General features: G+C 59.9%; 1 protein-coding gene across 6 annotated transcripts in view; it reads right to left on the bottom strand.

Moving 5' to 3' along the window:
- Positions 1-23,954, bottom strand: part of JARID2 (jumonji and AT-rich interaction domain containing 2) — a 259,499-nt gene that overhangs the window by 9,050 nt on the left and 226,495 nt on the right. For all 6 annotated transcript variants that reach the window (XM_034985710.1, XM_034985716.1, XM_034985714.1 and 3 more), the window contains 8 exons: positions 22,051-22,286; positions 12,883-13,945; positions 8,947-9,449; positions 6,935-7,027; positions 4,253-4,371; positions 4,093-4,163; positions 2,859-2,973; positions 340-445 (listed from right to left, as the gene is read on the bottom strand). In XM_034985710.1, the coding sequence (XP_034841601.1) occupies positions 340-445; positions 2,859-2,973; positions 4,093-4,163; positions 4,253-4,371; positions 6,935-7,027; positions 8,947-9,449; positions 12,883-13,945; positions 22,051-22,286 (2,306 nt within the window). The remainder of the gene's footprint in view (positions 1-339; positions 446-2,858; positions 2,974-4,092; positions 4,164-4,252; positions 4,372-6,934; positions 7,028-8,946; positions 9,450-12,882; positions 13,946-22,050; positions 22,287-23,954) is intronic.

Genomic DNA, 23,954 nt, shown 5'->3' with positions numbered 1-23,954 from the left:
AGGTGGCCCGCAGGGGGGCCCGATGCGAGCCCGGGACCCTGCCCCCCAGGACACCCTGTTCTGCACTTACAACCCAAGCAGGCCCTGAACCAGAGTCCAAGGGCCCATGGACGTCCACCTGGAGTTCTGTGCAATCTGAGGAAAACACTTCCCTAGTTTGGTTTTCATAAAAGAGGACACTTGGGCTGGGGCAGATCCCTGGAGGGTTGACTTTTCAATGTCGTCTTTGCCTCTGAGGGGCAGGTCAGCAAAGAAAGTGACTTTATCCAACTACCCCGAATCCCCGCTGCGCCCACACGTCCGCGGCCCGGGTCTGCAGGCCCAGGCGGAGGGGCCTACCATGACGTTGCTTTCCAGCATCTGCAGCCCGGGGGTACCGTTGGCCTGCAGAAGGGTGTGGACCACGTCCTCGAGCTTGTTCTCCTCCTCAGCAGGAATGCAATACCTGGGGTGTTTGGAAACGGGCAGAGCAGAGCCTTGACAAGGACCCTCCGCCTGGGGAGCACAGCGGGCCCCACCCCACACCCTCCCTCGGGGAACGGAGCGAACACAGGCCTGCAGAGCGACCTCGGAGTACAGGAGGAGGGACGCGCTCCGGGGACCAGGGACTGGCGCCCCACTTCCCAGGGCCCCACAGCGGCCGCGGTGGGCGAACACGCTCCTCTTACGCAGAGCTGACCTACGGGTGAGCCAAAAACCCTTCAAACCCAAAGCGGACGTTTAAAGCCCCCTATAAATCAGATCCAGACACACGTGCAGAGCCCACCGGCCTCTGGTGCGTGCCCTACGCCTGCAGAAGGCGCCGCGGGACAAGGGCGCCGGTCCCCCAGGCAGGGGGGGGCTGCGGCAGCCGAACTCCGCCGTCCTCCAAACACTGGAAAGGAGTCGAGCCTGTCCGTGCGCAGCCTCACGGCCCACGCTACAAGGACACCTCAGCGGTGTGAAGTTCTGAAATGGGGGAGCAGGCCCGGCCCCACCGAGGGCGCTGTGTGCCAGAACCCAGCAAGCCCGGGGCCTGGCCCAGCCAGCCTGGCGCCCAGGAGAGCAGCGCCAGAGGGCCGCCTCGGGCAAGCCTCGCAGGCAGGTGGGGGGCCTGGCCAAGGGCAGGGGACAGCGCGGACCCTTCTGGCTGCAGCTGAGGAGCTGACCGGGATGGCGAGGGGGAGAGAAGGCTGGAGACGTAGGCAGAACTGAACCGACAGGAGACTCCAGACCCTCACTGCGTCATGGGGGAGCAGGGCACGGGTCACCAGTATCCGAGGAGGGCCCACCAGGAACACAGTCCCGGAATGGTCCGACCAGGCCACGGGCCAACGAAAACCTCCAGTAAAAATCAAAGCAGGGTGACAGTCGGGAGGCTCACATCAGCAGTCCCCGCCCCCGGCACAACCAGCTCCAAACGTGCAGCATCCCCCAGGGCCCCGGCCGGCCCTCAGCCCGGGTGTCTGTGGGGAAATCCTGCACTCAGAGGCCAGATCCCGGTTCAGGACGGGGGTGCCATCCCCACATTCACGTTTTCTACAAATGCTTAGGTTGTTTCAATGTCAACATACCCTGTTCCTGATTTGTGCCTTAATTCCGGGGTTTCCAACCTAAATCACATGCTTTCAGAAAAAGTGCACACCATCAAGTTCTCGGATCCTATCCCGGCCTCCTCTTTACTCCCCAGCAGCGGGGTTTCCAGGAATTGGTCTTCCGAAGGCCCCCAGAGTCTGACGCTTGCCCACCTCTCATTCATGGTCGGGCCGTGAGGACGGATGCCCGAACACACCCATCTCACCCCCCCGCCGTGGGGCGAGGCGGGTCAGGTTGCAGGCCTGTGTGGAGCCCCGTGCACCCCAGCCCTGGGGCAGCCACTGCTCGTCCGTGGGCAACGGCAGGCCCGACGCGGCCGGCACGCACTCTGTCCTGGCCTCCAGCCCACTCGGCCTCCCCGGCCCGGCAGCCCCTCACTAGCGCCCCACAGGACACGGAGGACCCCCTTCCTGGGGAGGGAGGCCCCACAGGGGTCCCTCCCTCCCAGCCGGCCTCCACACGAAGCACGCTTGTGGGCACGTGGCCCGAGAGCAGGGCAGCCATCATGACGAGGCGGCCGCACTCACGGGCTCCTCGGGGGGAGGACGTTAGTTGTAAGACTTTATTTTAGTAAAGAACGCCTAATCACCCCATTAGGACAATAAAAGCAGTTAGTGGGGGACGGACGTGCTGTTGCTGGCCTGTCAGACAAGACAGCTGATTATGTGCTGTCACCTGCCATCTGGCTCCGTGAGGCAAGGGCCCGGAGAGCCAGCCGCGGACCGGGCCGGGAGGGCTGACCTGCGAGGGTCACGGCTGGGCACCCGGGCCTCTCCCACAGCAGGGACCCCTCCCACGGACCCCTACTCTCTGTCGCATGCTGGATCAGAGACACGGGCAGTGGGGACGCTGAAAATGGCCTCACACGAGGCTCGAGAGGGACAGGTTCACACGGGGGTGGGGGCCTGGGGACACAGCCAGCAAGACTGGTCCCCTTTCTGGGACTCCCCTCACAGCTCTCACCCCTAACATGACACCATGTCCTAAAAACCACCACCAACAAATACTGTCCTCAAAGAAACAGAAGGAACAGAAACGGTCGATAAGCACAAGAGATGCTCAACCCGGCTCACGATCCGAACCCTTCAAACCTCCTAAGCCTTGCCACCTCGAGCGCTTCCGACGGGGGTAAGAAATGCCATGCCTGACTGGGAGCAGCGGACCAACCGACACACAGGCAAGCTCCCCAGGGCTGTCGACTGCCTGGGGAGAGGTGGCATCAGAACGTTCCAGAATCGTGGTTCCCCGCCCCACCCAAGTGCCCCAGTGACAGACGTACTCACCAAATGCAGTCAGCACCAGTGTGTAAGTAGTCAATATAGGGAAGGTGGTTTTGGTCTCGAGACCAGCATGAGGTAGAAAAGACCATGCCAATGTTTAGCCAGGGAATTGTCACTCCTGCAGAGGAAGAAAAAGGTGTTAGAGAGAACCGCGCCAGGGCCTCTGAGTCAGGGCAATGCGAAATCCCAGTCTTCTTCCCAAACGGGGAGGAAAAGAAGAAAAAGGATTCAAAATCCGACACCACCAGTGAGAACAAGGTACCTGTGCTCCTTGCTACACAGAGAAGCCAAGAAGGTAGACGCGGTTACAAAACAGTATTAAAAAACATCTTAGGGGCACCCGGGTGGCTCAGTCGTTAAGTGTCTGCCTTTGGCTCAGGTCATGATCCCGGGGGTCCTGGGATTGAGCCCCGCATTGGGCTCCCTGCTCAGCGGGGAGCCTGCTTCTCCCTCTCCCACTCCCCCAGCTCGGGCTCTGTCTTCTCTCTAATAAATAAATAAAATCTAAAAAAAAAACAAAAACACCACACATCTGAATCTGGGAGTCAAGTCGGGAAGCAAGATGCCCCAAGGAGCAGGACCAGGATGACTGTTGTCCGTTAACCACCTGCCACGTGCCAGGGCCCGCTGAACCTCAGGACAGAGAACGGACAGCAGACGTGCCAAGCCGAACTGCCTGCAGAGGCCCTGAGGACCCGCCCGCCCCCACCAGTGTGTGGAGGGCCCCGGGGCCGCCTTTTCCAGGGGGCCCAGCCCTCAGTGACCACAACCCCCAGGGACACCTGCTGTCCCTACTATCCACAACCAATCACTTAGGAGCCTGGACGAGCCCTATGGAGTCAGGAAATTAGCTTCGAAAATACCAATTTCGAGATGAAAAGCTGGCCACTATGTGTCTGCCCAGCTTCTAGATTCTATCATTTGGTTCGCCTTCCCGCCTTTTGATGGACTTCAACGGTCCTTTTCCTCTCTGTTTCTAAAGACCAAAGTTTCTACTCTGCACGGTAACTTGTCCCATCTGGTCATGTGGGGTGAAGCCCGCTCTGCAAGATCCCGGAGGCAGAGGCCTCAGGACCCTAGAGACAGCGACCACTTCGGGGTGCCTGGGGGGGTGGGGCACGATCTCGGGGTGGGTGGGTGGTCGTGGGATCGAGCCCCGGGTCGGGCTCTCCCTCTGCCCGCCACCCCGCTCGCTCTCTCTCAAAAACAACAAGGACAGCGGCCACGTCAGGCTTACCAGGCACAGCACCGAGGTGACGCAGGATGGACCCTGTGTTATTGGGGAGGACGGTGAGGTTCCATCCATGCCTGCAGAGGAAAAGCAGAGCGGCATCACAGACTGGCGGGGAAGAACACCGTCTGGTCCCCAAAACACAAATGAGCGTGCCCCCCATTACCTTGAGAACGGTTCTGACTTCCCCACTGGGAACCCGCTGCCGTGGGTGTTGGTGTCCACCTTGCCGCAGTGGACGGCCACGTGGCAGTCCTTCTCTTCCACTAGCCTCCAGTACTCTTGCTGCGGGGAGAGGAGAGGCCTGGTGAGCGGCCCCGCTGTGCACACGCCACGGGGACGTCCACGGGCCACGGAGGGCCCAGCCGCGCGACCGCCGCCAAGAGCCCCCGGCAGAGCTCAGAGAAGGACAGCGAGGGTCGGGTCCCCAGAACCGAGGAGGGGCTCGAGCAGACCGGTACCGCGTGTTCACAGCAGCTAAGGGGGAGCAGCCAGGGTGCACAGCGTGGAGGCACTCAGCATCGTCAGGGTCAGAGGGAAAAAGTGCTGGTGTCCGGGGACCGGGGCCGGGATGTTAGTGTTCAATGGGGAAGGAGATTCAGTGTGGGAAGATGAAAACTTCTGGAGACGGATGGTGGCGATGCTTAAGTAACAACGTGAAGGCACTTAACGTCACTCAGCCATACGCTCAGAAATGGCGACGGTGGAAGTCATTTGTGGGGGGTGGGGGGCGCAGCGGCAGGAGGGAAGCGAAGACGTCCCCCCATCCTCAGACTGATGAACACGGCCTCCGGGTCCGGAACCTCGACGATGCACACCTCACGCCCTCACCCCCCACCACCAGGGATCCTGACCTCTCTGCGGGGCCGTGGGCCCCGGCCGCAGGCTAGAATCACCAGCAGTGAGGACGACATCCAGCCGGGCCGCGGACCAGGCCAACCAGATCAGACAGGGTGTTGGGGATGTCACACCGTCAGCTTTAAATGCCTATCAGGTGACAGAAGCGAGTCCTACCCACACAGCAGGGGTGCAGGGCTCAGGAACGAGTTTTGCTAACAGGTCAAGTTGCCTGAACGAGTTGCTCGGGCAACTCCCCCAACTCAGAAGCACTTTTGTCATTAAATTTTCATTCCGGGAGCAGAGCCTCACCTTCCCTGATCTGGGCACAGCCCGAGTAGCTGGAACCACACTTAGAGGAGGACGCCGAGCCAACAAGCACCAGCTGTCACGGCGTACGGTTCGGCTCAAAGAGGTGCTCCTGGCTTTTCAAGGGTGGGGGGACCGGCCTGGAGAGGTCGAAGGCCCCAAGAATAAATCCCACCCCGTTAAGTGTCTGGGCTCCTTAAGCACGTCTCCCTGAAGGAGACTCTGGAGTCGCAGCCTGTGTGAGGGGACGCACCCTGCCGCCAGGCGCACAGACCGACGGCAACACCCCGCGGCCGGGGACCCACCGCCGAGCTGATGACCACCAGCTGAGAGGAAGACCCGGCCCTCTTCGCAGGATCCAGAAGCCACACAGACTCAGGCCGGAGGCCTGGATCTGAGCAGACCTTCCCCTCGCGTTCAGATACCACGCACGTGCTGAACACCGAAGACAAAGCGGGACGTTCCGAGAGAAGGAATATTCCTGAGCAGGCGACTAGAACAAGCTGGGTGTCCTCCGTGCCACACGCAGTGGCAAACCCTGTACTCTCGGAGGCTCCCACGGGGACCTGTGCTGGACAGCTGGGGCCTCCCTCTGCAGCTCAGCTGTTCACCCAGAGGGTCCCACCCCTTTCTTCGGACGTCTCCCCCACAGATGCCACGAGCCCTCTGGAAGCAACGGTGACAGCCACACGTGTCCAAGAATCAGGGCCTGTCGTGGCTGACGGGACTTGGCTTCGGTGGGGCCAAAGTTGGGGGGTGGGCCGGGGTCCAGCCACGGTGAGGTGTTCAAAGGCGGCGCCCAGGGTACAGAGCTGGGGCGGCCCGTGGCGACCAGCGGAGACTGAGGCCTGAGGGAAAGACAACCCTCGGGGCCAAACCGGGACACAGAGTTCCCCTAACTGGGAAGCCAAGCAGCAGGGCGGCTTCCAACGGGTGCTGTCCGAGGGGTGGCTCCACACGGCCGCAGTGTGGGGACCGGGCGTCCTGCTCTGACCTGGCCTGTCCGGCGACTGTCCTCAAGTCCCCGCCCAGGAAGCGGGGCCCCTCGCGGCCAGCGCGGGCGTATCCAGGGCGGTGGCACACCCCGTGCTGGACGGCAGAAAGACGCGGTCTGCACCCCGTCCACTCGCGGCAGCCCCGGACCAGCCACAGAAGCCCGGCTCCAGCAGCAAGACCCCGGCCGGGGGAGGTGAACAAACGGATCGGGTCCCTGTCCTGCCACAGCGGCTCACCCAGAAACCCCCCCTAATTGGTCTGGGCACAGAAGTGCTCCCTGTCTTTCCAACCTCACACGAACCCAAAGAACAGAGTTGGCAGAAGCACAAAAATGGCAATCTGCCAATCCCATTAAACAAAAAACAGAGGAGAAAACGCACAACTGTGGTTTCCAGGGATTCCAAACATTCTCTTGCATAACAGACACACAGAGGACGGGGTGAGGAGCGGCCACCGGGCAGGGGACGCGCCTGGAGCTCACCCCCGACTCGGCGTCTCACGGACCCCGCCGCGCCCGGGAGAAGCGGGGGAGGCACGCCCCCTTCCGTACACATCCTCTGCGTCTGAACGAGGGCAGACTCAGGGGCGGCTTGCCTGCGCCCGGCAGCAGACCCCCCCGACGACGGCCCACTGGTCCATCAGGCAGCGGGAGGCCTGGGGCCCGGCCCGGCGTCCTCCCCGCCACGTCCAAGACCCCCCTACTCACCTCGATTTCAGCGGGTGCGGGCTCCTTGCTGAAGCACATGTTCATGATATTTCTTGCTGTTCGATAAAAAGTCGTTAAAGAAACAGACCTTCCCTGAAAACAAAGAGAGTAAAGCGTAAGAAACTTAGCGGAGCCCCCACCCCAAATGAGGCCGCCCCGCGTCCCAGCGCCGCCCCATGACCACAGGCCGCTTTGCGACCTGAGCTGACGTGAGCAGAGAAGGCAGAAAAACCTGTGCCAACCGAAGGGGACGGAGGACCCGCCTCCCTCGCCGTGCCGGCAGCAGACAGACCTCTGAGCCGGCAGAAAAGGGGGCTGCACACCAGGCAGCCTAGACAGGCACCCCCGTGATGCGTGGGAGCACCCTTTGTTTTATGGGGAGGCAGGCAGAACTCCTCGGTTTACCCCACCTGAGGGGCTCGGGGCAGGGGAGAGACTGACGGCATCCAGACGGGCTGGACCAGGGATGGGGGAGGGCCTAGAAGAGACGTGGGGTGCCCTCCACACCCCGAGGGTCCCCCTCCTGAAAGCCAGCCAGGTGAGCAGCCTCCCCTCACGGAGGCGAGACAGCAGAAACACTCTGGCGGTTCTCTGCCACAGAGACCACGCTGCCCCCCGCACACGGCACGGGAAAAGCACCTAGTGCCGCCGGACACCCAGCACCCTGGCCCCGGCCCAGGAACATGCACGAGGATGTGCTCGCCGCCGTCTCGGCCAGCGAATCCCACTTTCGATCCCGCGCTCCCCGGCCAGAGGGGAGGCATCATTTCACGGAGGCTCCGTGAGAGCTGTGCTTTTCTTGTCCCTCGACTGCAGACGTGCTCTCGGAGCGCCTACTGTCTACCAGGCGGCGTTCTAGGGGCCGGAGATGGAGCAGTGCTCAGTGGACAAGGTCTCTGGCCCGTGGGACACAGCCCCTGGGAAGGTGGCGAGGGCCGCAGAGGAGGCAGGGAGTGACCGCAGTGGCAGGAGAAGGTGGCTGCTCCCTGAGGTGCTCAGGGAAGGTTCCCCTCACGAGGGGACACCGGGGCACCGCCATGGAAAGTCACAGGTTTAGAATGGGAAGCAGATCCTCTTGCCTTTGGAAGGACGATCAACACCATCAGCACACGAGTTTGGCAGCTACAGGGGCTGCGTGGGGTTCCACCTACACAAAGTACTTCCCTCCGGCCCCAAACTCCTCCAGACAGGCTGTTCCTGACAAGGTAAGAACCCAACTACCAGGAGGGGCGGGATATTGCATCAACTAAAAAGCACAGCGCCTGTAACTCGAGAAGGGGACGCCTGCACGCAAGGGTCGACACCCACCCGGCGGATGGGCCCGCAGAACCAGAGGCTCCCCCCCAGGCTGGTGCGGGCTGCCGACATCACCGCGGCCACCGCACCCACCGCCAGATGGTGATGAACTCTACAATGGTCGGTGACAGGGCCCGATTCCAGAAAAACCCTACTGACATTCGCCTCGTTCTCGCTGAGCTGTCCTTAGGTAACGGAAGTAAAAACATGTCAGTTCCCGAGTTGGCGACTCAGTCACCGGACGTAACAAGTAGCTTCAGCTGACAAGAGCTTCTCCTGCACACACCCAGGACACACCCAAAAGTGTTCCGGGGTTTATTCCACGCACCTCACCTCTGCTTCTCTTATCATGCAACATTCAGGTATAAAAGAGGCTCCTGCCCACCCCCAGTGCCCCTGAGGGGGACCAGGTGAAGGAGACGGAGTCCCGCTCGGGCTCGGAGGACAGAGTCGGTGGAGGCAAGCCCGGGCTGCCTTCCAGAGAGGAGCAGAGAACGAAGCCGGGGGCAAAGAGAAGCGTGGCCGAAGGCAGCCAGAGGGGTGGCTGCCCGAGGGCTCCGAACCCACAGCCAGCCGGCCCTCCCAGGCTTCCGCGCGGGCACGCGGCATCGGAAGCCCACGGCCTCGCCAGCAGGCAGGGACAGAGCTGGCCGCCGCAGCCACATGCCCCGGGCCCGCGTCCTGCCCCCCCCCCCCCAGCCCTGCCCGGGGCCCACCTTGTATATGCACTTGTGGAAGTCACTGAGGACGCCTTTGTCCTCCTCCTCCTCTCGCGCCACTTCCTTTTCCTGAGCAAAGAGTCGCCGCCGGCCCGTCTTGAGCTGGGCCTGGCCCACCTCTTTGAGCTTGCTGCGGAAGCCGTTCCTGTGGGCCACGCCGTTGATGAGCCCGTTCTTGGGCTCGAAGCGGGGCAGGGGATGGAACTTGTTGTAGTCGTGCTCCGTGTGGCCCTCGAGGGGCCCCTTCCGCTTCTCCAGGATCTCCTTCTCCATCAGCACCTCCTTCTCCAGCCGCCGGTGCTCCTCGGGGGACAGGGAGTCGTAGGACAGCAGGTACTGGCAGTAGGCTTCCTGGAGCTTGGCCAGCCGGTCCTGGGCAGTTTTGGGGATGCGCAGCATGTCTGCTAGTTTGTTCCATTTTTTGAGGTCAGTCACTTGCTGCATGCCGCCCATCTCGTTAATCAGCCGGAAAAAGCAGGCCAGGTCGAGCTCACAGCCTCCTGGGACGGTGAGGGGACAAAGCACAGGGCAGTCAGTGAAAAGGACCGTGCACGAGACCTTCTTCACCTACCGGTAAGCCCGGGGACGCCCACTATGTGCCACAGACGCCACTAGGCTCCAGGGTCAGAGCGACGAACGGAATCCCCCCTGGCCCTCGGGGAGCTCAGTCTGCAGAGACGGACGAGGACAGTCTGGGGCACCGCGGGGGTAACGACAGCCGGCAGAGGGGCTGGGGAGCTGCGGGGTCTGCCGGCTCAGGTGCGACGCTCGGACAAGGTGTCCCCAGGGAGTTGGGTGTAAGCAGAGGCCTGAATGGAAGGAGGGCAGGCCCCCCCTCCCCAGCAGGGGCAGCTCATACGTTGCACCCCCCTCTCGCACCCCAGGAGGCGGGTGCAACCAGATCAGAAGCGGCGCTCATCCCCTGAGATGGAGGCAGGGCCTGGGTTGTGCCACCCTGAGGCACCTGTGTCCCAACGTCACCCACAACAGCGGTGAGGTCACAAAGCGGACATGTGCGGCACGTGCCGTCTGTCCCCAGGCCCTCCGAGCGCACGCGCGCACACACACACTAACTGGTTTTCAATCCCAGTGGATCTCCAGGGCCAGGGGCAGAATCTGAGAGGGCAGAGAGCAGTCCTGTCTGTCCCTCCGCTCTCGTGGTCCGTGCGCACCAAGACACTGCTTACCTTGGAAGCTAGTGTTCACCACACCCCTTGACCAAATCACAGACCTGTACACATGCACGTCCAAACCAAATATGCCCGAATGCTCACAGAGGGGCTGTCTACGCGGGGCCTGGAAGGCAACCTCCCTCTAGACAATCAAGGAGGACAAAATCTTCCAGAATAACCATCCACTGACTATTGGGAGGTAAATACCTAACAAAATGCTAGGTGAGAAAAGTAAAAAGTTTTAGGTCATTGGAGGGTGGGGACTGATTTCTATCCAAAGTAAAAGAAGCCGAACTCTTGTGGTGTCTGAGGGCCGCCTGAGAACAGCATCCCAGTGCAGGGCAGGCCGGGCATTGCGTGACCGCCAGGGGGGAGGGGGGGACAGGCGGGGATGCATGGGGGAACAGGTCCCCCAGCCCCTCTGTGACACCAGGGGACAGAAGTGCGGCAGCCTGCACGTCAAGGAGCTCTGCCTGGTGACAGGCTGGACACATGAGAGGAAGCTCGCCCTGCCCTTGGCCAGGAGAGGCCAAAGGCCGAGCGCCCCTCCCTCACTCCAGCTCTGCAGCTCAGGCCTGGGAGGGCGGAGGCTGGTGGCACGCTGTGGACTAGCAGAGGTGGACAGGGACGTGAGCCACCCCAGCCGCTCTCGGCACAGACGGATTAGAAAAGCAATCCGTAACTTTCGTATTTTTCTCTTTGTAGATCGTTAGAATCCAGGAGCACCTGAAAATGCACACACTGCTTGGAAATGCATCATTTCGTGGACCCCTCACCCGCTCCCATCGGCCCATTTGCAGGGCTGCTGGGCTGCCAAGTGGCAAAGCGCCTCCTGCACCCCTGCTCCCCAAGGGGCTGACGCAGGAGGAGCAGATTCTGCGACGTGGCCACAAAACCGTGTAGTCCCTTGCTCAGTGGGGAGGCCAAGCTCAGACGAGGGCCCGAGGCCTCTACAGTAACAGGCTGGCCCAGCACCCCTTTCACAGATGGCGACAGACCAGGGGCTACACCTGCATGCATCAGCAAACCATGCACACACACACCCCGGGGACACGTCCACCTGGCCCTGGGGGGCACGGGAAGGGCTCGAGGTTAAGAAAACCTACTCTGGGGGCAGCTGGGTGGCTCAGTCGTTAAGCATCTGCCTTCGGCTCAGGTCATGATCCCAGGGTCCTGGGATCGAGGCCCGCATCGGGCTCCCTGCTTCGCGGGAAGCCTGCTTCTCCCTCTCCCACTCCCCCTGCTTGTGTTCCCTCTCTCCCTGTGTCTCTCTCTGTCAAATAAAATCAGGGGCGCCTGGGTGGCTCAGTTGGTTAAGCGACTGCCTTCGGCTCAGGTCATGATCCTGGAGTCCCGGGATCGAGTCCCGCATCGGGCTGCCTGCTCAGCGGGGAGTCTGCTTCTCCCTCCGACCCTCCTCCCTCTCCTGCTCTCCCTCTCTCATTCTCTCTCTCTCAAATAAATAAAATCTTAAAAAAAAAAAAAAAAACTTTCACAAAAAAAAAAAGAAAAGAAAACCTACTCCGAACCAACGGTTACCGGCTGCCATTATGACATCACCCGGTTGCCTCACCTGTCCCCAGAAGGCCCACGGTCCCCCAGCATGGTGAGGGGAGGGGGCCCTCAGGCCTCTCACCACGACCGGGAGGGCCTGGGGCTGCTCTGAGGACACCCAGGGCACAGCCCGCACGGACTGCTCACACCTGCTCAGCCCGTTCCCACAGCCCCATGCCGTCAGCTGACACCGTGCCATCCTGGAGTGCGGACCCCAAAACCAAGGACTTTTTCAAATTAAGTGATTCCCACTCAGGCATTCGCCGTGGCAGGCACCTGCTGAGAGAATAATGAGACCTCCATCTTGCAGGGAGCCTGAGCTTCCTGCCAACTCCTGACACTTGGGTGGCTAAAATGGCTCTTTTCCTCCCCGCTTCTGCACCCTCGGGACCTCGGAAATGAGGCAACAACAAGCCCCACTTCACAGGTCTGGAGCTGAACCAGGGAGGCTGTGCGCGACCTCCCTTAACCTGGCTGTCCCCGAAGGAAGCCCCCACTCTGCAGACCCAGCTCATCCCACCAGACAGACGAGGGATGCTCGAGGAGCAAGCAGCAGCACCGAGGAGGACAACGGACACGTGGGCTCTGCCTGTGGCCGGGGCCCCCACATCTGCCGGGATGCTCACTCACACAGGGGGCCCCCGAGATGAGCTCTGGAGTGGTCCCAGCTCTTCAAAGAAACTTAAACCCGTCCCCTGATCTGGGGTCTCTCAAAGGGCCCCGCTGGTCACTAGAAAAAGTGATGGGCAAGGAGGAGCGAGGAGGACAGAGAGAGGAGTGGGCTGGCCTGTGTCACCCACGTATTCAAGTATTCAAGCCCTATCTCCCAGTGCCTCAGGAGTGACTGGACTGGGAAACAGTCTTTATAAAGAGATGACGAAGGTAAAGCGAGTATCTTAGACGCTCCCCCCCACTCCCTCGCCACAGGGATAGCACCTACCCCACTGTGACTTCACGAAGTCCTTAAGACACGAGAAAGTGATGCCAAAATAGGCTTGGGACGGAGGCCCACGTGAGGACACAGGGCAGAGACAAGCATCTACGGGCCTCCAGAGAAACAACCCCGCCCAGAGCAGGGCTCCCGGGCTCCAGGCTGGAAGCCACCAGCTAACTTCCCGTGTGGAGGGGCAGGCCCCGGCCTGCGGCCCTGGGGGGCCCGGGGCGAGCTCCTCCCCGTCTCAGCCTGGGGGGCCGGGGGGGCGCTCACCTATGAGCGGGAGCTCGTCCATGGTGATGCCCTGAGATCTGAGGTGCTTCTTGATGCAGGCCAGCCGCTGCACGTTGGGGCCCCAGCGCCGGCCCAGCTTGTGGATGTGCTGAATCTGCGTCACGAACCGCATCTCGTCGTTGAGCTTGCACTCGGGCCGCCAGTCCGGAGGGGGGATCACCCTGCACATGCCGTACTTCTCCACCTGAGCGCGGACCGACTCGATGTAGACGAGCGGGTCGTGGAACTCCTTGGCGGACGGCCTGAGCACGGGGATCTCGTCCATGGCCGCCCAGCCGGCCCGGCCGCCGCCCTTGTCGGGCTTGGCCGCCGCCTCGTGCGCCTTGTGCAAGGGCTCCGTTTGCGAGGTAGAACGATTTTCACAGGAGGCGCCGTCCGTCTTGCCGTGTGCTTGTCTGCCCGGCGCGCTCTTGCCGGCCGTGGCCCGCTTCGGCCGGTTCCTTTCCAGGCTCCGCTCGGGCACTTCCTTCTTCACGGGCCCATGCGGCAGAGTCTTCTCCGTGGGGGCGAGCGCCGCGGGGGCCGCCGCCGCCGCCGCCGCCGCCGCCTTCCTGCCGGGGGCTTCGGCAGAGCCGGCCGGCCCTTTCATCTTCTTGGGCGGGGACTGCGGCTTCTCGGCCTGCTGTGCCTCTTCCAGTCTCCTCTTGGAGTTCCGCAGCCCCTCCCTCAGCTGCCGCGCCCCCCCCTCCTTAGTGCATGACTTTGGGTTCAACCTGCCACTGACCTTGAGGCCATTGACGGCGTGCCCGGTGGACCTGGACGCCCCCCCGAGGGATAGCACCTGTTTGCGGGTTTTTGCATTGCTACTTTCAGTTTTCCCTGAGATTGTGTGGTTGACAGCGGAACTGGGCTTGTGGTGATTGGGTTTGGTTTCCTTGACCAGTTCTCTCTTGGCTTTGGTGTATGTGACAGTCCCCTTCGTCACCGTTGCAGTGTACTTCACAGTTTTGGACGGTGAAGGTCTGACTTCGCGCATCTTTTTGGCACTGGTTGCACTTGTACCCAGAGAGGACATTCGAGTGACTCCATTTACCTTCGGAACCTGGGAGGGACAAGAGAAGCAGAATTAGTACCTTCCAAGAGGGCGACCTCTCCCCGCGGGGCGCCCAGCAGAGCCGGCCGCAGCGGCCACACGGGCTTCCCGACAAGGGCGCCCCGTGAACTCAAGTCTCGGACACTCGCTTTCGGGATCTTCGGACAAACCCATGCCTATCCTGCCGCACAAAAACATGGCGCCTGCCCGCGTGCCCACAGCATGGTTTCCTGGGTGGCTTTCACGTCCCTGCTAAGGGCGCTTCCAGGAAAGCAGTGTTTCACGATGACGACCTGTGCACTCACCTGCCGTCACCTGTCACAGGTTAAGGACGTTTACAGCGGCAAGCCCCTGCGCCCATTTAGGGATGGACGGGGACACACACACACACACACACACACACACACACACACACCCTGTTCCAAGAAAAGACGAGTCTACCGTTCCGCGTGCTCCACAGAGCAGCAGGCTCTGCCCACAGAATTTTTAAATCTAGGTGCTAAAAAGGGAAGGAAACGAAAATACCACAGAGAGAAAAGAGCAAGCGCAATCATGTGGCCCGGCTCCCATGCAGGTCACGGGGCAGGCCCGGGCACGTGGCTGCCAGTGGCTGGCCTCGGACTGCCCTGTGGTCGTGCAGACGGGGCCCCAGGGAACAGGGATGCGCCTCATCTCTCGGCCAAGCAGAGGGTGCCCACCCGCCCGCCCTCTCGGGCACGGACAGCTCCTGTGTTCCCACCCCCGACAAACTCCACGTTCGGTTCTATGGGAACCGGGTGAGCCAAGCAGCCCCCCTCTGCACGGCCTGGACGCGGCGGTAATTCTGGGACACACAGAAGTCACCCTTGTTTATAAAGCGAAACCGGAGAGTGAAGGGAGGACACCGGAAACGTGTCACTTCCAAAGGATGAGGAAGGGCCCAGCCCAGAGCTGCTGTGGGGGACGCGGCTTTGGGGTGGACGTCCCGTCCCAGCTCTACCTGTCGGTGGCCTCTGACAGGTCGTTTGCATCCTGGGCTTCAGTATGTCATCTACAACATGAATTCCGAACACGGACTCTAAGGTTCCATGAGCACCACCACCTCCAAAAGAGGCCGACTAAAAATTACACAATCCCCGGTAAGAGAACCACGGGCATCTCCTCTCACCAATCAGTAACCCCCATGAGGAGGTGACTGGGTCGAAGGAGCCTATGCTCCCAAGTCAGGGAAGCTGACCAACCAGCTGCAGTCACACACAAGCACCCTGTCCTGCCAGGCGGAGACATGCGGCTCCCATGGGCCCCGAAGCTGCCTCGCCAGAGTCGGGTTCCCCAGGACACGGCCTAAGTCCAAGTGACCTCTGCCCGAGGCCTGGGCCCAGCCCAGGAAAATGCACTTCGCCCACATGGGGAAAAACAAAAACAAAACCAGAACTTTCCCATCAGTATCCAAACCAGGGCTGTCAGAATCCACTGGAGGGCCTGTCCCCAAAACAGATCACTGGGCCCCACACCCGAGCTTTCTCAGCCACTAGGTCTGGGATGGGGCCCGAGAACCCGAATTTCTAACGAGGTCCCGGGCAATGCCGGGGCCGATTCAGAACATACTCTGAGAACCACGGAGGCAAACTATCAGTAGGCAATTCTGGAAATGGAGCAAGAAGCATATTTCTTCATGTCACTGACTCTACACAGTCCAATGAAAGCCCTAACTTCCTGGGATGAGGCTGTGTTCCGTAAGCCAACCCCAGGGCGTCTAGAGTCAGGTTTCTGGGGAGCCAGTGTGGACTCAGTGAGGGGCCGGGCAACCCTGGGGAGACCACAGGGCAGGCCCGGGGGGTACACTGCTCATTGCCCCTACAGAGAAGCAGGACTGACCAGATCAGCTGGGGGGCAGAGGGATCTGGAATAATGAACGGTAAATTAAAACAAAACAACTAGCAGCCCGGCAACAGTAGGTGAAAAATACATTCATACAACCTGCAGGTGGGGCAGAAAAACTTCCCATGGGGAGTACCACTGATCTGAGTACCACTGATTGGTGAGTACCACTGATCGGAAAGAGGAGGTAAAGCGGGGAATACAAACATCTCTCTTTTTTTTTAAATGCTTCCATTAACTAAACACGAAACAAACCATTTAGAAAAACAAAAACAGTGAAATCCTGCTGTAGCTCAGAGAGATTTTTTTCCATCATCAAGAGACAGAGAGGCCTCAGGGATCCAGGATCCTCGAAGCGGAATAAGCGCCCTTTAGGCCTTCAGTCTTTGCTTAACCATAGAGAGGACAGCCTATTGCAAGTCTTCGCCCAGCCCCAACAGTGCGGATTCCACAGCCTAACCACCCCCCACCACGGATGCTGACCTGGTCCTCGAGGGTGGGAGCCCGCGCCCCGCCTCCCAGAGCACCCGCGGGAGATTGGACAGCCAGAGGGGGAGCTCTCAGACCCCACCTCAAAGAAGAGCGCAGAGGCCTTCAGTCCATCCATCTGCCATCTTGGGGGCACCTGATGACCTCTCCCGGCGTGCTAGGGGCAGGTCAATCCCCTGCATGGCAGAATTCTAGAGAAGGATTCTGCCACCTTCAACGGCAAAAAGAACCCCCCTCTTCTTTACCTATTTCTGTCACCTTGAATACCAGTGGTTACTGCCAAGATGTGCAGCCAAATGCCCAGCTCTACCAGAAGGAGTTCCTCTAGTCCTTTCCTTCCTCGCCGTCCTTACAAAGCCCTCTTCAAGAGCAGCTAGCTACCCAAATTCTATACTGCATGTCCACATCACAAGCTCAGAGTCTAAAGCCATCTCCCTCGGGACTCATCAGAACAATGACCTTGATTTCAAAAAGTAAGTTATGGAGCCTGGAAAAGGCTTATTTCATGGATCGTATTCCTTCTTCCCGCACCCCACGGCCCACCCAGCAGAGGCTGGATGCAGCTGACAAGCTGGCCCAACCCGGACACCCATCTGTCCATTCCATCCACGGTGCCGTGTGTCCTTAGGTGGGGACCGAACAGGACCAGCAACCTCAGACTCCCCTGTCTGCATGCAACCTTGCCTACTCCTTGGCCTGTCCTTGTCTTCAGGGGTCCATGCCCAACTGGAATTGCGGACAGCACTGTGTCACCTGGCCACTGAGGGCCTCACCCCCACCCACTGCCTTATCAAGCAGCAGCAAACCCTGAGTTTCAGCTTAACAAAACGCCCGGGCCAGCCACCAGCGCGCGAAGCGGCGGGTCTGATTCACTGGCGCGGGCCCTGGGGAAGTCCTTGCCCAGCCCTGCCCGGGGCACGTGAGAGGTCACTTAATTCACTGAGGACTAACGCCAAGGTAGTGTGTGTCGCAGAACCTCTGCTGTGCAGTCACATCCTGGACTGAGAAACTCCCTCTTTCCAAGCTGCTCCTTCTCTTGGCTCTGGCAGGGGTTTGGGCCTTTGCCTCCCGCGCCCCCACAACCGCCTAGCTCCGCAGGAGGTGGGGCGTCTGCAGCTTCTTCTTCGCCCACCACCACCCACCCATCACCTGTAGCCCCGTTCCCCCAGACACGTGGCCATGAGGCGGTTCGAGGCGGAGAAGCCGTCCTCCCTTCACAACCGGAAATCCCATCGTCAGCTCTGGTCTCCCACCAGAGGGAGCCGCTGAGTCGGGAGCCCCGGCCCATCCTTTCAGACCCCAGAAGAGCTGGGGAGGGGCTCAGGGGGTGCTCAGGAGAAACATGTGCTGGTTGGGCAGAGCCCGCTTGAACTTTAAAACTTGGATTGAAAACCAAAGGGCCTGAGATGAACAACTGCACCAGAAGGGCAGTGAGTTCCGGGGGCGAAGGCCTGCTGGGATGGCAGGCTCCCGCATTATTAGAAAAAGGGTGAGACCCAAATTCATGAGCGCAGGCTTCAGGTGGGAGTCCCTAAACCTTTGAAAGCACCTGCTCCCACTACAGGCAACTGAGTCACAAATAACACGCCACCAACACGTACAATTCCACCTACAAGCGTGACCTGATGAGCACAGTTAAAACCCTGAACATTCTTAACAGCGGAGGTGATTTTCTGACCTTTTTTTTCTCTCTGGATGTTCCTATTTCATTTTCCACAACTTTAAAACAAAACAAAACTACTCCCAATTCTTTGATCAGTTTAAACCTCCTCTTTGAATCCTTGAGGCCAAGACATTTTCGGCAACCCGGGTACAGCTGACTGTGAGGACCCAGAGCTCAGCAGACCTTCCCACCAAGCGAGTCTGCGCGAGGCGATCATCCTCCACGGTGCGGACTCAGCCTCAGCACGATACGGAAGATCAGGAAGGGGGCTGCGTTTGCTGCAGGCTTACTGACCGCACAAACTTCCGAAGAGTAAAGACCTGCTCGGGACGCTCTTGGAAACCAACACTTCAAAACCCTCTCCCGGGGCCTAAGGTCATCGGTCTCACCATCCTGAACGTGTTACGGTCTTTTAGTGCATTTAAACTGAAGAGGTAGGTTAAGGACACGGAGCTCCTGTCCATGTTACCTGCCACCGCCCCCCGACAAGCCCAGGGCGGCACACACGCGTGACGGGGACAGCGCCGCCGCCATCATACAAGCGTGAGGCTGGCAAGGTGAAGTGCACGGGCCCAGGCTCGGAGGCTCCGTCTCGGGCTCTAACAAAGCACAGCCAGGACACACGGCCTCATGCAAGGTAACAGGGAAGGGGCTCTCATAGTAAAAAGAGCGGCGATCAGTGCCTCCGAGTGCATCAGCGCAAACAGGGCGAAGCCCCTTCTGAGAGCACCCCCTGGACACTGTACCCCCAACCGCCCACCCACCCTCAATACAATGCACGTCCATCCTTCGGTTTCAGGCAGACCCAGATAAATTAATCCTATTTGAAGTTAAAAATCAACATACCCTCTGGCCCCCATCTTTGATGCGGGTGAAGGATGAAAGGTCAGATTCTAGTCATTTCCATCAAAGGAATCTGCAATTTACCTTTACTGACCTTATTTTCTCAGTCTTTAAATAACGGGATTTGGTGGTTTCTAAATTGTCCTTTCATTTCTCCCAATCTTGCTGAGAAGAGAGTGGGCGTGACTGCCTCCAAATGAACAAGAGGGCCCAGGAGGATCAGGTATCTTACGATTCCCAGAAGGTCGCGGTCAGCACCAAACGAGAGCTGGAGCCCTGGGCCGGCCCTTCTGGGGCGAGGGGACAGGGGAGGAGGGGGGAGGGGAGGTGGGAGGAAAGACCTGACACGATGACACCCCACCTGCAAAGGCGGTCACCTGAACAAAAGCACGCAAGCCAGGCTCCTGCAGTTACTCGGGGACAGAAGGCTGCTCTACGAGGGGCACCCCGGATTTCTCCTCTAACTCCAGGCTGCACATGTGGGAAACGGGCCGCATGTGCATGCCAGGGAGCAAGGGGGTCGAGGGGTCATCCCTACGCCCCCAACTCTCCCCTCCAGCGCTCAGCCACAAAGGGACATCCCGAGCTGAGGGGCTGGGCTGACGGCTGAGGGGGCGCTCTGACCAACTGACACCAGAGCTTTACTCAATTAGGACTCACCTGTGAGGGTCAAAGTACATGTGTGCGTGTGGACGGGGGGGCGTGGGTGTGGGTGTGGGTGGGTGTGTGCGTTTGTGTGGGTGCGCGTGCGTGTGGGTGGGTATGCACGTGCATGGGTATGTGCGTGCATGTGGGTGGGTGTGCGTGCGTGCGCATGCGTGCATGTGTGTGCGTGCATGTGTGTGTACCTGTGCGTGGGGGTGTGCGTGTGTGGGTGGGTGGGTGCATATGTGCGTGGGCGTGCGTGGGGGGGTATGCGTGTGTGCGTGTGAGGGTGGGTGGGTGTGTGCATTTATGTGGGTGCGCGTGCGTGGGTGTGTGCGTGTGCGTGTGTGTGGGTGGGTGTGCGTGCGGGGGTATGCGTGTGTGTGCGCATGGGTGTGGGTGGGTGTGCGTGTACGTGTGCGTGCGTGTGGGGTGCGTGCGTGTGGGTGTGCGTGGGGGGGTATGCGTGTGTGCGTATGCGTGCATGTGGGTGGGGTGTGCGTTTGGGTGCGCATGCGTGTGGGTGGGGGTGCGCATGCGTGTGGGTGGGGGTGCGCATGCGTGTGGGTGGGTGTGCACGTGCGTGGGTGTGTGCGTGCATGTGGGTGGTGTGCGTGCGTGTGCGGGTGTGCATGCATGGGTGTGGGTGTGCGCGTGCGTGCGGGGGTGTGCGTGCGTGGGGGTGTGCGCGTGCGGGGGTGTGTGCGTGCGTGGGTGTGCATAGGCGTGCGTGTGTGGGTGTGCGTGCGTGTAGGTATGCATGCATGGGGGGTGTGTGCGTGTGGGGGTATGCGTGTGTGCATATAGCATGTGGGTGAGTGTGTGCATTTATGTGGGTGCGCGTGCGTGGGTGTGTACGTGTGCGTGGGTGGGTGTGCGTGCGTGTGGGGGTGTGCGTGCGTGGGTGGGGGTGGGGGTGGGGGTGGGCGTGCGTGTGCATGCATGTGCGCGCGCGCGATCATGATTCCACCTGAACATCAAGTCCTATTCATCCCTTACTCGGGCCATTTGCAAGCCCGTCAGTCCTGCCCCAGAGATGCAAGCTCCCCTTACTCTGCAGGTCCCTTCTTGATTCTTCTCTTTCATGAGCAGAACACCTGTAGGAGAACTGTGCGCGTGTCTTTCAGGCCAACTCTGGAAAGGGAGCAGGGATGACTTGCCAAAAACACACAGGTGTGGTGCCTCCTGGTCCCGAGAACTGGGCCTCCAGCAGGGACCCGGGAGGCCAGTTAATCCCACAATCACTCGCGGTTGTGCTCTCTAGGAAAACCGTGAGGCCTGTGCTACGGAAATACGCGGCAACTACTTACTCGATCTCAAGATAACAGGGCCGAGGATGAAGAGGTATGTGAGGACCCTGGAAACGCCAACATGAGGACTCTTGCCTTGTTCACCCCCCCCACCCGAACAGCTGAATCACCTCTAAACACTAAGGGTAAAACTAATAACGATATGTGTACACACACGCGCACTCCCACGCGTATGCACACGAATACACAATACGAATACACATATTCAGGGAGAAACCGTGCTATCACCAAGAACAAGAAAGGCCGTACGTAAAGAGCAGCTCCACAAAGGGAGAAATTCCACTGTGTCCCCGCCATCTCTCAGTCTTTCTAGAACACTGCCGCTCAGGAAATCTCCTCCGTCCTTGCCCTGACTCGATCTTTAAAGATTACAGTCAGTCTCTGGTCTACTCTGGGGAAAAGGTTAGCTCTGGGTCATAAATACCCCGTGAGGAGAGCTCATCTGCGATCCCTAAGGCTACGTGACTTTAAAATGCGGCAAGAAAGGAGCAGAGGGGTCAGTGGAAATGCCACCGGCCGGGGAACACAGCCCTTCCACTGTGTGCCTCCAGACACCTGCCTGTCTCCCGACCAAGCCTCCCGGGGCTCTGAGAAATCACTGCCCAAAGATGGGAACAGGAGTGGCTGAGCCTGAGGCCATTCTTGAGAGTTTCCCGGCAGGATCCGTGTTACCTAGTGCGACCCCGAAAGGGGGACAGGGGGAGGTGGGGTTGGAGAGCTAGATGTAGCTGCACCCTGCTGATCCGGCGGGGGGCTGCTCAGCGGTGAGCACCCAGGCTCATCCTCTGCTCCTCAGTCCCGGAAGAGATGCTAACCTGTCACGTTACGAAGAACAGGGAAGCAGTCCAGGATTGTCCCCGGACAGCGCTGGGCAGTCTGCTGGCCCGTTTCCAAGGTGTAGCTTCTCTGGGCTCAACCGAAGAGCAAGAGGACTCTTAACTCATCTGGCGCCCGGGACACGGGGGTGGAAGCGGGGTAATGCAGGAGGCAAGTTCCCTTTGTCCATCGCCAACCACAGGACCCCAGGGTGAGCTCCAGGGCTGAATGTGAACGTACCACCAGACCAGCCGACGGACGTTCAGAGGAGGGGCACGCACACAAACCCCTCTCTGCAAAGGCAAGCTTTCCCTCCCCGTCCTACCTCTGAGCACCACCCTCCTGCGGTGTGAGCCCTCTCGTTACGGAGTTCGTGAGGCTCCAGCTCCCGTGTCCCCTTCAGTTACGCTGGTGACATGGGAGGTGGCATCTGGCAGGCAGCCTGGGGGCCAGAGCGGGGTCACCTGCGTAGCAGGGCCGGGCTTTACCTGTTTCCGTAAGTCCTGAGCCGACCGATGCAGAGGGGGGTGGTGGTGGTTAGCAGCGAGCCCCTTGGCCGAGGAGCCCGTGGACGGGGCTGCTGGGGGGGGGGCCGCTGAGCCCTGTTCCCTCCGGCTGTCAGCCCGGTGATCGCTGTGCTTCTCCTTCCCGGGAGTGGCCTCTTTGCTTTTGTGTTTTTGAACAGGTTCTTTCTCCCGTGATGACCTGCTGGAACCATTGAAAACTAGAAAGGAAGGAGAGAGAACGAGGTCACTACATCAGGGATCGTTACCATCGAGTGAGTGCCAAAGGCCCTGATGTCAAAGGGAAAGAAAGCATTCTGGACGGCCTTCGAGTCCCATCCACGCCCGAGGGCGACCCCAAGTCAAAACACCACCTTCCCCCCCACCCCCAGCGTAAAAACCGGGAATAATCCCAGGCCCTGAGACAAAAACCATTTGAAAGCATATCCAAAGAATTATTTGCTGTGGTTGAAACGCTTGAAAAATCTATTTTTACCAATCCCTACCGAAACAAAACAAAACCCAGCAGCCCTCAGAGTATCAACATCATACCTTAAACAAAAAGAGAAATTATATCGAAGAAATGAACACAAACGGGCACATCCCGAGAACAGGACCGCCCCGCCTATGAAGACGCGGGAGATCTGGATTGTATCTTCTCAGATGTAAAGTCATGCATCGGGAGACTGAGGATCTGCCCACAGATACGGGTCAGAGACGCAGCTCCTGTACGTGCCCCGAAGGCGACCAGAGGGGAGAGAGCCGGTCAGTGGCAGCCAGACCCGATTCTATTCCAGAAGAATTGGCTAACTCGCTCAAGCAGTGGACCACGCCCAGCCTCAGAATCCGAAGGGGCCGGCAGGATGTGGTCAACATGCCCATTTTACAGATGAAGCCAACAGAACAGGCGGAGAAGGGGAGTGCTTGCTGAAGTCGGCTGCCCGCCTCCCAGGCCCACCCCCTCCCCGACCCCCCGGAGGCCACCCACCAAGGCAGTTCAGAAGAGGACGGCACTATGCTCGGCATCTTTACAGGAAACGCCGATTCGGTTCCTGTAGTGAGTCCCCTCCTCTGCGTTACAGCTGAGGCTGACAATCACGGACCTGTAGGTCCGGCCACTCTCCCCGGAACCTGTGAGCCATTCCCACCTGTTCTTCCCTCAGCACAGGGCTCCCTTCCCCTCAACCATCCCAGCGGTGGTGGTGGCTGGTCTCTTCCTTCAGGGGAAGGAGAAAGGCAGGACAGGCAGGGACGCTCCGTGGAGCCCTCGCACCTGTCCTTTGTGAAGGGCTTGACAAAGGCCAGCTTTACAGGTCCCCCCACCGCCCTCGGGCACATGCTCTCTGCCCCGACTGGGCTGTGCAGAATTCCAGACACAGGGTACCACGGGCCTGGCCACTCCTCTCAGTGGGAGCCTCCTCCTGCTGGCGTGAAGAAGCCTCTTGCCCCTCCACCCCCGGACCCCTTCCGTGAACTCAAAACCAACGAAGGCTCTCTTCTGAGGACGGCCACCTCCAGCTCCCTGAACTTTCTCTTTCACCTCCGTTCTGTCCTTTAAAGGACTGTGATGCCTCAGAGGTTGCAAGTATTTTCCTTTTCTCTGTCATTTGCTTTCCCATCTATTGTGAGGCTAAATCTGCTAACTCATTTTTAAATTTCTTTTAAGATTTATTTGTGAGAGAGAGAGAGAGAGAGAGAGAACGCACAAGCAGGGAGAGAGGCAGAGGGAGAGGGAGAAGCAGACTCCCCGCTGAGCAGGGAGCCCGATGCGGGCCTCGATCCCAGGACCCCAGGATCATGACCTGAGCTGAAGGCAGACGCTTAACCTGCTGAGCCACCCAGGCATCCCCTAACCCATTTTTTTTTTTAAATCTGTCTTCGTGCTTATG

This window comes from Mirounga leonina, unplaced genomic scaffold (genome assembly GCF_011800145.1).
Source record: "Mirounga leonina isolate KUSES-001 unplaced genomic scaffold, KU_Mleo_1.0 Mir_366, whole genome shotgun sequence".
Lineage (NCBI taxonomy): Eukaryota > Metazoa > Chordata > Mammalia > Carnivora > Phocidae > Mirounga > Mirounga leonina.
The sequence above is the reverse complement of the archived record's forward strand: the minus strand, read 5'-3'. Positions and strand labels throughout refer to the sequence as shown.